General features: G+C 42.3%; 1 protein-coding gene across 1 annotated transcript in view; it reads right to left on the minus strand.

The window, feature by feature from the left end:
- Positions 1 to 1,699: 1,699 nt before the first annotated feature.
- LOC137218952 (guanylate-binding protein 7-like) overlaps positions 1,700 to 12,439 on the minus strand; it is a 34,032-nt gene continuing 23,292 nt past the window's right edge. The window contains 5 exon segments of the mRNA XM_067726812.1: positions 1,700 to 3,525; positions 4,398 to 4,591; positions 4,919 to 5,021; positions 6,896 to 7,108; positions 8,348 to 8,628. Of these exon segments, the coding sequence (XP_067582913.1) occupies positions 3,286 to 3,525; positions 4,398 to 4,591; positions 4,919 to 5,021; positions 6,896 to 7,108; positions 8,348 to 8,628 (1,031 nt within the window). The 3' untranslated portion in view covers positions 1,700 to 3,285.

The following is a 12,439-nucleotide window of genomic DNA, read 5'->3' on the forward strand; positions in this document are numbered from 1 at the left end:
CTGCACGTTGGTTGTTTAAATGTTCTTGCCTGTGTTACACTCAATGTACACAATGAGCAGAATTTAACCTAAGCCTGAAGAGACCGAAGGAGACCCCCTGACACTGTCTTGTCAGTCTTGCTTCCTTAAGAAGCTACTTCCTGTATTCTTGAAGAGAAGTCTCTTCTATTTTTTTTGCATTTCTAATGAGTTCCTGTAACCCATCTGTAACACTGAAGAATCTCCTTAATAAATCTCCTTAATAAATCCATTCTGTGAGGACTGTACAATACCCAGCTAACAGGTGAGAGAGCACTTGTGACACAGGCTATGCACAAATTTGAGGAGAAGGGGAAAGGAAAGTAGAAATGTTCAGAGTAGCTCACTTCTTCCTGCTCCAAAATACTGTGTGAAAGCATGGTTGTGATGCTGCCTTCCTACAAAATTGTTGAACAAGTACTTGTATAGATCTTTGATTCCTTCAGTAATTTAACAATTATTTATTAATTATCAAGTATGCAAGATGCTTTCACCTGAAGCCTTCTCTTGAGATGTATATAACTTTATTCCAAAAGATGCCCACTTATGACTGAACATCAAAGTAGCGAAGATTCCTTTCACTCTGCTATAATTGTCCTTTCCCTCACTCCTGATCCCTTCCTTTCTCTAAACCATGATCACTTCATGGCACCGACTTGTGTGCATGTTTCTTATTTACATTGCTTGTCATGTGTGTTGGGGAGATTTGATGGGGAAGCAGAACTCATTACTGCCCCCTCACCCCCTTTTCCAGACCATCCAGACATTCGGTATTCAGGGCATTCCTCCACCTCAAAGGTGACACCAGAGGGCCTTTGGGGACTGGACCAGCTGCAGGACTTATTCCAGAGAAATGGCAACTGAGCATAACTCACAACCCTTAAGAAAGCAGAGCCGTCCTATAGATTCCACAGTCTGTCAGCCTGTGGGTGTCATGTTCAGTGAGAAATTGATCCTCGTACCGAAAGCTTAGCTTTCTTTCAACGGAAGCTCCTTGAACAGGTGACAATTATGGTGACAATGAGAGCTTTGCCAATTACTGGCTCTTTCTTTACTCTTTTAAACAATATCATTGTTCTGTGAGCCAAAGGTGATGGCTTCATTGCTGGCTAAGTTTCCTGGGAGAAAAGTTTATGTAACTCAGAGCACATGGAGTGTCCCTCTCTCAAGGAGAAGAGCAGCAGGTTCAGACAGGCATGCATGTGCTTTTTTCCCGATTCCTCTTAGTACTAGTTCCTAAAACTGTGTACTTCATCTTGAGAACCCTAGGCAGCAGTTAATAGAGGAAGGAAATGGCAATTTGGGGCCCTGATGGGTGGAAGCTCATGTATTTATTCACATGCATTGTTTGAACACCTGGGGCTTATGTGGTGGACTTTGTGGTGGGAGCTAAATATACAGTGAGGATCATCAAGTAGATGAGATCATGACTCGGTAGGGGAGACAAAATGTAAATAGGTCATTTCAGTTTCACAACTATATAAAAAGTCCTGTGGTCAGAGGGAAACATGGTACAATGGCAGCACAGAGGAGGGACACCACACCCAGTCTCAGGAAATCAGAGACCGTAAGGAATAACAGATGTTAGCAAATAAGGGGCACAGGGGGAGGAAGCCAGGGTGTCTAGTGAAGTCTGTGTCCTGTGTGCAATATCCCTGAATCAAGAGAATTTGTCCAATCGTGGAATTATAAGCAGTTTATTCTAAGTACAAGCGTCAAGCATTAGACAGCTGAGAAGAATTCCTAAAATGCTGAATTGAACTTGAAGAGAAATTTTCCTTTGAAATCACCATCTTTATAAACCTGAGTATTTAGGGAACATTTTAGCCAACATCCCAGGGGACGTTTTATCTGTAAATAAATTAGGGACTAGAATTTCCAGGCCTTACCAAGAGCCCCAAATGACAAGAAAATTAGGATGCACATCTTATACTTTTTGTTTCTGGCTGTAATAAGTAGATTTTTCCTGTTGAGCTGGCATGTTATTTCTAGTAGTGTTTAATACTTTCATCCTGGGACTTCCCTGGTGGCACAGTGCTTAAGAATCCACCTGCCAATGCAGGGGACACTGGTTCGAGCCCTGGTTATGTTCATGGATACCAATTTCTTTTGTATTTTCCAAAGATAGATGATAATATATGCATATACTCATTATTATTATTTTTATTTATTTATATTTATTTTTTGGTACGCGGGCTTCTCACTGTTGTGGCTTCTCCCGTTGCGGAGCACAGGCTCCGGATGTGCAGGCTCAGCGGCCATGGCTCACGGGCCCAGCCGCTCCGCGGCATGTGGGATCTTCCCGGACTGGGGCACGAACCCATGTCCCCTGCATCAGCAGGCGGACTCTCAACCACTGCGCCACCAGGGAAGCCCCCTCATTATTTTTTTAAATTGGTAATACAACTATACACACTTTCTGCATCTTGAGATTTTCTCATGTTAGCACAAATAAGAGTTTCCCTTTCCACTTCAGTGACTGTAGAGTATTCCTTTGTAAGTGTGTCTCAGGATTTACTTCACCAGTATGTGACAGAGAGACTTGAAAGTTGTTTCCAATCTTCTGGAATTACAACAATCCTTCAACAAATATACTACTACATAAGCCATTTTTAACTTGGGTAAATAAATCTGTAAGATAAATTCCTAAATGTGGACTTCTGTATCAGCAGTATTTGCATTTAAATTTTTGGTATATATTTGCATCAGTTTGCACTCTCCCTAGCAAATATCAGAGACCGCCAACTTCCTGGAACTCTTGCTAGCTGGTGCCCTGTCCAAACTGTACTTCCTGGCCCATCTGAGAGGCGACACAGGTACCTCCTAATTTTACCTTGTACATCATTTATAATCAGTAAAATTGAACACATTTATTCTCTTGGTATATTTTCGCACATTTAAAATATTGTGTTTGTTGCTCTTTCCTCACTGATTTATAAGGGCTCCTTATAACTTAATGAATTGATCTCCATGACTGTATCATAGATTACGACTGTTCTTCCTCTTACCATTTGTTTTTTAGCTCTTCTTAACACTTTTCTATAATTAATCATTATCCTCCAACTTGTTTTCCATTTCTTTAACTTAACTAATTCTCAAAATTGTTTGTTCTTTTTGCATTTCAGGCCCTGGTAATCACTTTAGTAATTCTTTGGTAATCAGTTTTTATTTTTAAACTCCTCTTCAACAAAACTGTCATGAAAACATATTTAAAAAATGAGCTACAGTGTTACACTATTAAAACATAAGAAGCCTTTCAAGATATACTTAATAGGGATTCTCAGCCCTTTTCATAGCCTCACTGAGAAATTTCGTTCCCATACCAAATAATTTATAATGCCCAGGTAGTACTGCAACTAATGCCATGCTAGCCACATCAAGGACCTCTGAAATATTTATGGACTTATTATTTTTAGTTATTTCAATGGCTTCGTTTAGTTGTTCTATCTCTTTATTTAACTCTTCAGCTTGCTTTTTAAATCCTTCTGTAAGTAGTTCTTCTTGCATCTGTAAAAAGGAGAGTCCCTTTTGAAAATAGCCCAAATCAAGATTTTGTATCAAACAACTACAGCAGATAAGTACATGTGTCTACTTCTATAATACCTTAGATGCTTTTTGACATTTGTCTAACATTTGCAAATGTTTGGACCTGGGTAGTGAAAGCATCCAGGGTTTAGAGCTTCCCAAGTTCCCTCAACACCATCTCCCTGGGCACAGAAAAGATGGGCCTAGGTCAGACCTGAAAACTACCCCAGGACTGTGTTCCAGCCCTAATAATGCACTTTGGGAGGGAATGTAGGTGAATTCTAAATATTTGTCAGTTTCATTGAGGTAGGATGACCACACATATGTCACAAAAATGGCACTGCTGACTGTCTTTAGGACACTGTCTATCAAACTCCAGGTTGAGGCAAAGAATGCATTTACTCTAGGTATTTAAAATGAATCAGGCAGACCTGGAAATGAATGCAGCAAATTTTAGAGCTTTCAGAATCCAGTATTTCATACCAGGCACAATCTGATACTTTCAAGAGCAGATGGAACTATTCCAGGTCTCTGATGGTTGTACCAAAATTTCTAAGGACTCTAGGACTGAGGTGCTATTCACTTGGGGCAAATGCGAGCCTATAATCACCACAAACAGCAGTCCAGGAGCCTGGGCCATGTTATTTGTATGCGCCAAACCCTAACACTACAGAAGGTGCTGAGTCTTACAGAGGTAAGTCTTCAGTGCGACCCACATCTCTTTGATGTTACAGAGAATCATATGTCTTTGGATTTCCCTCTGGGATCTGACTTAAGGTCAAATTTCTGTTTTTTTATTCCTGAGAGGCTAGCATTTTGTCCATCAGGCCCTGCCCAGGCCCATCCAGACTTACCTTCAGCTTGTGGTTCAGCATTGTTTCCAGCTCTCCTAGAAGGTATTCTTTTTCCCTAGCCATCTTCTCTTCCAGTTGGATCATGTTTTCCTTGAAGCTTCTCTCTTGTGCCGCCATTTTTTGCTCCTCTTCATTCTGTTTCTCTCTTAGCAGCTGCTGGTCCCTCTCAGCTGCATGCTTCTTAGCACACTCAACTGTTTCACAAGAGTTTTAAAGAGGGAAGAATATAACAGTTATGCTGAGCTGTCACCTCCTTAGCTCAGAGATAAAATGACTTTAAAATGGTGGGAAGGAATCTGAATATTCCTACTACCACATCAGAAAACATGCTTTAGCATGTGATGCAAAGGCACTGATTGGATGTACATGCAACCAAAACTCCCCTGGTTATTTCCAGATGTAGCAGAGAGGTTCCACAGAAGGAGAGGAAGCTGCCGTGTGAGGAAGTGTTTGTTTTCACACCTGCCAAAGGGAAGCACAAGAGCCACCTTTCCCTTTGTGAGCTCAGCCCTCCCCTGTACCTGCCAAGGCCTTGTCCCGATCAGTGAGGGCTTTGTCTGCCTGCAGGATGGCTTCCTCTACTCCTGCCTGGGACTGCAGGAAGCTCTGGAGGACTTCATTTGCCTGAGGACACAACAAGGAGCAAAGACTTGTCAGGCAGCAAAAGATGTAGTGTCTTGCTGAGGAAATTATTGTTCAGTAAACCTACAGATTGGACCCTTTAACTTCTCCATCCTTTGTAGGATCCCAAAATGGTTACAGACGCCAGAATTATGTGCAATTCTACAAACACCCACCCTCCATTGTGTGCAACTCCTATATCTGCACATTGTTTGGCTTCCGACTAATGCTCATCTACTCTTTCTTTATTACAATTTCATTTATGGATACTTCAACTTGTAGCTTCTATCGCCTCTTCCAGGAAGCTTTCCTAAGCTTTATTCTGAGTTTTGAATGACTGCCAAGACCTTACATTTGCCCTATCAGCCCTACCACTTGATGACTGTGTGATCTTAGGCAACTTAGTAAATTTTCCACACCTCATATTTCTCAGTTTTATAGTGGGGATGACAGCAGTACCTAATTCATTTTTTGGGGGGAACTAAATTGATTATCTTGGCAATATGGTAGAGCAGAAAGATCCTGAGCTCTCCTCCTCTCACAGGCACACTGAAGTCACAACTATTTGCAGAACAACCATTGGTGAAAAAGACAGAACCTATCAGAAAAGATCTCCTACAATTGAAGATATAAAGAAGGAACCACAGTGAGATGGGTAGGAGAGGTGGAGTCTCAATATAGTCAAATTCCATACCCCCGGGTGGGTTATTCACAATCAAGAGAATGATTACTACCTCAGAGGTTCTCCCAGAGAAGTGAGAGGTCCGAGCTCCACGCTGGGCGCCGCAGCCAGGGATCCAGCACCAGGAAGACAATCCTCCAGAGCCTTTGGCTCTGAAAGCCAATGGGGCTAACTTTCAGGCGTCCCAGAGGGCTGTGGGAAATAAAGTCTTAACCCTCAGAGGGTGCACTCTAAATCTCACATGCTCCGGGACCCAGAGAAGAAGCAGTAATTTGATAGGAACCTGCGTCAGACCTACCTGCTGACCCTGGAGAGTCCCCTAGAGAGGCAGAAGGCAACTGCCGCTCACCCCAGAGACATAGACACTGGCAGCAGCCATTTTTGGGAGCTTCTTCTACCACATGGACATTGGTGCTGGCATTCGCCATTTTGGAATATTTCCCCTAGCTTATTAGTCCCAAGACCCAGCCCTGCCCTGGTCCAGTGGTCTGCAGGCGCCAGTGCTGGGATGCTTCAGGCTAAGCAACTAACTGGGCATGGACAGAGCCGCACCCACCAGCAGACCTCCTGAGCCCACCGTCGCCTCTGGACATGGCCTTGCCCACCAGAGGGCCAGGGACCTGGTCCCACTCACCAGGCCACAGGCACTAGGCCTGAAACCCCCAGGGCCCTTTAGCCAGAGACCCTGGGACCCAGCTCTACACACCAGGAGGAAGATACCAGTTGCAATAAAACCTCAGTTTCAGTCTGCAGGGCCAGCCCACCCACTAGCAGGCTATATCCTGCCTTGGGACCAGCTGGGCTCAGGCCTGGACCAACATGAGGCCAACAGAAGCTTCAAGACACCCCAGATCCAGCAGCCCAACTGGTTGTACCCAACTGTGATCCAACACATGCTCTTGGACTCCTGGGCCCTGCAACTGGACTCCAGGATCTGGCTCTGTCCTCCAGAAAGTTGGCACTAGCCCTAGGACTTGGCCTCACCCACCAGTGCGCAGGCAACAGTCCTGGGGTCTCCTGGACACTTACTCTGCTCACCAGAAATGCAGCACTAGACCCAGAGCCCCCCGGGGTTCCACAGTCAGCCTCCTTGTGACCAGCAGCCTCTGCACAAAGCAGGACCTGGCAACCAAATGAACCAAAAAGACCCTCTGACTCCAATCTTCTGTTCTTTCCCACTCCCATTACCCCTCACCTTAACTCCTTTCCTGGGAACCAGTTTATAGTCCTGTTCAAACTTGCTCCTTGCTTCTAAGTAGAGACTGTGTCCTCCAGGGACAAAGAAAGTTCCTCCTGAAATACTTGTCATCAAGGATTCTGAAAGCTTCTTAAGCTCAGCCTGACAATGTTTGACAGAGGCCTCTTCATTTTGGATCATGAAAACGTCCTTCTTTTTCTCCATGATGTCCTGTCAGGGAAATATGGGGAAATCCAATAGAAAGAAGCTGTTAGAGGGAAGGTCCAACTGTGATCCTCTTGGAAGAAGTAGTCTGACAGCATCAGGTACATGAGACACAGAATAATAGATGTGGAGTCAGGAGTCTAGTTTTAGTTCCAGTTCTGACAAACTCTTTGTGTGATTTGTATGAAGTCCCTTAAATCCCCTGGGCTCAGTCTCAACATGTGTGCAATGATGCAGTTGGCAGAGGCAAACTACTACTTTGACAGTAGTAGCACTAATAGTGATCCATCCATCAACAATGAACAATGAAAGTACAATTATGAATGGAAGTAGGGTTTCCTCTTCAAACTTGGGTGCTATGGATAAAAATATGTACCTAGCAAATCAACTTCCTACTAATGAATTAAGTATACACTGAACAGAGTTTTGAACTCTTTCTGGATTCTTGTTTCATTGAGGATTTGAGTGTGTGAAATTATAGGAACAGAAATTTTTTTGCTTGTACTTCTAAATTACAATTGAGCTGGTTTTACTCTGTATGTACTAAGAGATCTTTGTAAATTATAGGATGGTCAAGGGAGACTGAAAGTCAAACTTTCAGTGAAGGTGCCAATGGTAAGCAGAATTATGATCTCCAAGAGCTCTCTCTGCTGGTGTCCACACTCCGCATAGTTCCTAGACTTGTGAAGATGATGAACAATTATTCTGTGTTTAGACTATATTACATGGAACAGGTTGACTTTAAGAAATGGAGATTACCTAGGTGGGCCTTACCTAATCACAAGCCCCTTAAAAGATGTTTTCTCCAGTTGGTGGCAGAAGAGGTAGTCGGAGAGACTAGAAACAAAAGAAGGAAACCATGCACCACTGCTGGGTTGCAGATGGAGGGGGGTTCCCCAGAGCGTCCATGTGAGTACCAAGCCCACTTGAACCTTGTTTTCAGCTATGGTACAGGGAGCAGAATACCCATAGACCCTGGGCTGGTATCTGACCTGAAGAACTATAAGCTAATAGATGTGTGTTGTTTCAAGCTGCTAAGCACAGTGTAATTTGTTTTGCCACAACAGAAACTAAAAGCCCAACTTTTAGAAAAGAGATGGACTGTAGCCTGTAGAGCCCTATCACTCACTAGAATCTAAACTCCTTATATGACGAGAAGCACATGAACCATGGTGTCAAAAGGGGGAGTCTAGGTATCATTCCAGAAGAAAGGAATCAGGAGGGATATATTCCAGAGCACATTACCACCAGCTTCTTCTGGAATGTCTGCTTGTCATCCTTGAAGGAGCACTCCATGAAGATTGCAATGGCTTCCGTCTCACAGGCTGCGTGCACCTCCAGAAGCTCCTGGAGCGTGTCCGTGGGGAGCCTCAGTCGCTGGGCCATCTGCTCACTGTAGTGGTCGGCTGCCTTCTGCACGGCCGCTGAGTTCTCACGCTCAGCCAGAGTTATCACTGCGTTCTCCAAACAAGGAACTCCTCCACTGTTGATGGCATCTATGTAGGCCACCACCAGAGTCCCCAACCCTGATTGAGACATGATATTTATGAAATGGAGAGAGAATTCTCACCTGTTTTAATAGCTTTAGAGATTAGCATTCTAAAAATCACTAAAATTTTATTGAATTTGAAGTTTTCTTTTCTTCTATCTATTCTTCTCCTCATTTTCTTCATTCTTGTAGCCTCCTCCTTTTTGTTCTATGAACCCCTTCTTTATAATAACATCACTGTGTCTCCTATTCACTCTACCTTTTATGGTTCTCAAATTCATCCCATTACAATATTAGCCAGATGATTTCAAACGATATGCTCAAGGGTCTCCCAGAACACTTCTCCCATTTTTATACAATAAACCTGTAAGTAAATTACATTACTTGTGGGCACTATTTGTAAATGAAAATGCCTTGATGAAAATGTCATCAAGAATTTCAGGGCAGTGACACAAACATTAAACCATGAGCTATGACCCATTTATTAATTTAGGCTGTCAAGGAAAAGTGTCCTCCCTGATTGGTGATCAAGTTCCTCTCAAAGAAAGACAAACATAAAATGTTTTGTTTGAAGCCAATAAGAGATTACAAAGCAAAAAAGAGAGAGGGAGAAAGAAAGAAAAAAGAGAGATGGGGGAGAGAGAGATACAGAGACAGAGATAGTTTGAGGGAGAGAGACAATGAGATATTCCCAAGGATCCTTAGAGTTTAGTGGACTGAGGTTCTACCCACTAATTGTGCTGAGCCGCTGGGCCACAGAGGAAGGCATTAAGAAAGAAATGGTGTGTGGTCTTCTTAGAACTGCCCAACAGGACATAGGCGGATTGTCCTAAAAATCAACAAGAAACAAGTCAGGCAACTTGGTAGGAAAAAAAAAACCCTTTTGAAATAGGAGATGCAAATAGCAAATATGTGACAAGGTGCTTAAGCTTATCTGTAGTGAGGCAAATAACATGCAACTACACAGACACCAGATCAGCAAAAGTTAAAAAGTGTTTTTACCAAAATTTTGGAAGGATGTGGATAATTCTAAATTACTGCTAATAAGCATATAAACTGACATAAAGCATAAACGGCTTTAAATGTTTGATAAGGCTTAAAAGGTTTAAAAACTTAAAAGGTTTGATATTATCTAGAAAGGCTGAAGACATAAATACTTCTTGATTCAGCAATTCCACTTCTGGGTATAACATAAGGAAGTTAGTGTACACGTGCACCAGGATATAGATGGAAGAATAATCATGAGAACACAATTTGTTGTTCATCAGCAACAAATGGATGAATAAATTGTGGTATCCTCTGTCAGTTGCAAAGTACAAACGAGTGAAAATAATTGCAGACACATATGACAAGCTAGATGAACCTCATAAACTTCTTATTGAGAATATGAAGCAAGATCCCAATGAATATCACAATGAAATTCCCTATATAAAGATTAAGGTATTTTTAAGAAATGTTTACATAGATTGTAAAACCATGTTTAAATAGGAAGAGCGAAAGAATGCACCATGAAAATCAAAACATTGGTGAGCTCTAGGGAGGGTGTGAGAGGGTGTGATTTGTGCTTTTGGGTGCTGGTGATGTTTTATTTTTTGATCTGGGCGGTGATTGAACAGATGATCGCTTCATATTTATCAACTTTATTATATGTATATATATTTTTATGCACTCTTCCGTATGTTTTAGAGTTCACGTATTACAAAAGACTAGTTAGACAAAGAGAAGGGGTATAGTTTATCAAAGTTTTGCTGTGAAATTAAGCCAAAAAGAATGCATGAGATATGGGATATAGGGATTTTACTGTCTGTTCTTCCTTCCATCCCTTTTTAAAAATAAGACATGTTGAACAATATTTGTGTGCTGCTTGGAATGACTCTGGTTTAAAGCCAAAGTGATGAAGGAGAAAGGAAGGGAATAACGGTTGAAGATGAGCCCCTGAGCAGATGGCAATGGATCAGGACGAATGAGGTGGCTGTTTCCATGGGGTTGGGAACACTTGATTACTGGACAAAAGAGTGAACATTGTGGGGAGATGGGTTTGAAGTTATAAATTTGGTGGTGAGAATTTGAAGTTTTCTTCAGTGGGAGGGGTTAGGCTCTTTCTTAACATGACACTAGAGGAGGATGATCCACAGCCTGTGTTATCACTGCTTCCAAGCAAATGGTCCTGAACAACACTAAACGACACTCACCATGGTTCTGCCCTGCCAGGCGGTTCATCAGGAAGGATTTTCCCGTCCGATACAGCCCTGCAATGGCCACCACCACCACAGGCTGAGAAATCTGGTCAAGAATCTTCAGTGCTTTTGGATTTACTGTCAGCTGATTGTTCTGGTTTTCCACCAGACGGATGGGGTCCATTATGGTGGATCCAGATGCCATGGGAAGCTGTAACCCAGAGGAACGACTCAGTAAAACACAAGATCCACAAGTTATCTCTCACGATGCACATCAGGCTTCTGCGTTTGGAACTTATATATCAATTTTCTATGTTTTGTATGCTTCTAAAAGGTAAGTATTTAGCCTAGTGTGCCAAGGTCTGTACAGATACATTATGTACATCATCTTATCGATCCTTACATGAACCCTAAAGCAACCTTATCCGTGTGATGCAGTGAATAGAATGAGAGAACAAAGCATTGATGATGGAGCCATGAGAACACTAACATTTTGGGGGTACGCAGAGGCAGAATGGAACATGAAGGAGATGAGGAATGACCAGAGACGATTTCTGGAGTTCCAGAATGATTTGGTCACTCATTAATTGCACAAACATTTATTGAGAACCTACCATGTGCTGGAGATTGTTTTAGGGACTCAGTATCAAACAGTGAACAAAATGGGTCCAAATCCCTGCTTCATGGAGATCTAATCTAGTGGAGAAGACAGATAATATAGAAAGTGGAAAAGCAAAATACATGTATGTATATTAGAGGATGGTAAATGATCAGAAGGAAATGAGAGGGAATGGTGTTTAGAGTGTTGGGGGTTGAATTCACATAGAGTTGAATCAGGAAAAAACTTGCCAACAAAGGAAAAATGAATGTGATTGGTGACCTTGATGAGGATAGATGCACTGAATCGGTGGGAACAGGCTGGAAGAGGAGTTACTGTGAGGGAAAGGAGACACAAAGAATGCAGCTCTCCCTCAAACACAACAGGACAGACCTTAAAGGTACCTAACAAAGTTGTGCATGCAAGAATGAATTTATTAACTGAAATTACAGGACATTTCTTATTATTTAAGCCGACAGGGAAGAGAGGCAAGCAACCAGGGTGTTTTAAGGTCTGCCTACATATTTTCCAGTCTCACATCTGGGCCAGGCTCTACTTTAAATGACTTCATCACAATGATTGGGTGTTTCATGATCTCAAGAGACAGACAGCAGTCAGAGAGTTTTAACTGTCCCTTTATTTTCTCAGACAATACTAAGCAACATCCACATGTTCCCATACTTTACTAGCTGTGTGACGAATGGAAAGATTAATTTCTCTGTGCCTCAGGTTTCTCTTCTGTAAAATGGTAACCCTAAAAGTAAAATTCAGTGTGTCATTAGGGTCATTAGGAGGGTTAAATATCTCATAATGCTTACAATGCTCTTAAAATTATGCTGGTACATAGTAAGTTCTATATAAGTATTGTTTTAAAATTAAGTGTCTCTGAAGACAGGGTAATTTCTGAATGAAAGTGGAGGATTAACTTTGGCCTGAAACAGTGACACTTCCCTCCCTGGTTGCAAGCAAGTGGGAGGACACAGCCCATGAGGAAGATGAGCAGGTAGGGGAGGACCAGTGATAACAGCTGAGAAGTGATAACACGGATGGAGGGAGAGACAGGCTGGAGGAAC

This window comes from Pseudorca crassidens, chromosome 2 (genome assembly GCF_039906515.1).
Source record: "Pseudorca crassidens isolate mPseCra1 chromosome 2, mPseCra1.hap1, whole genome shotgun sequence".
Classification (NCBI taxonomy): domain Eukaryota; kingdom Metazoa; phylum Chordata; class Mammalia; order Artiodactyla; family Delphinidae; genus Pseudorca; species Pseudorca crassidens.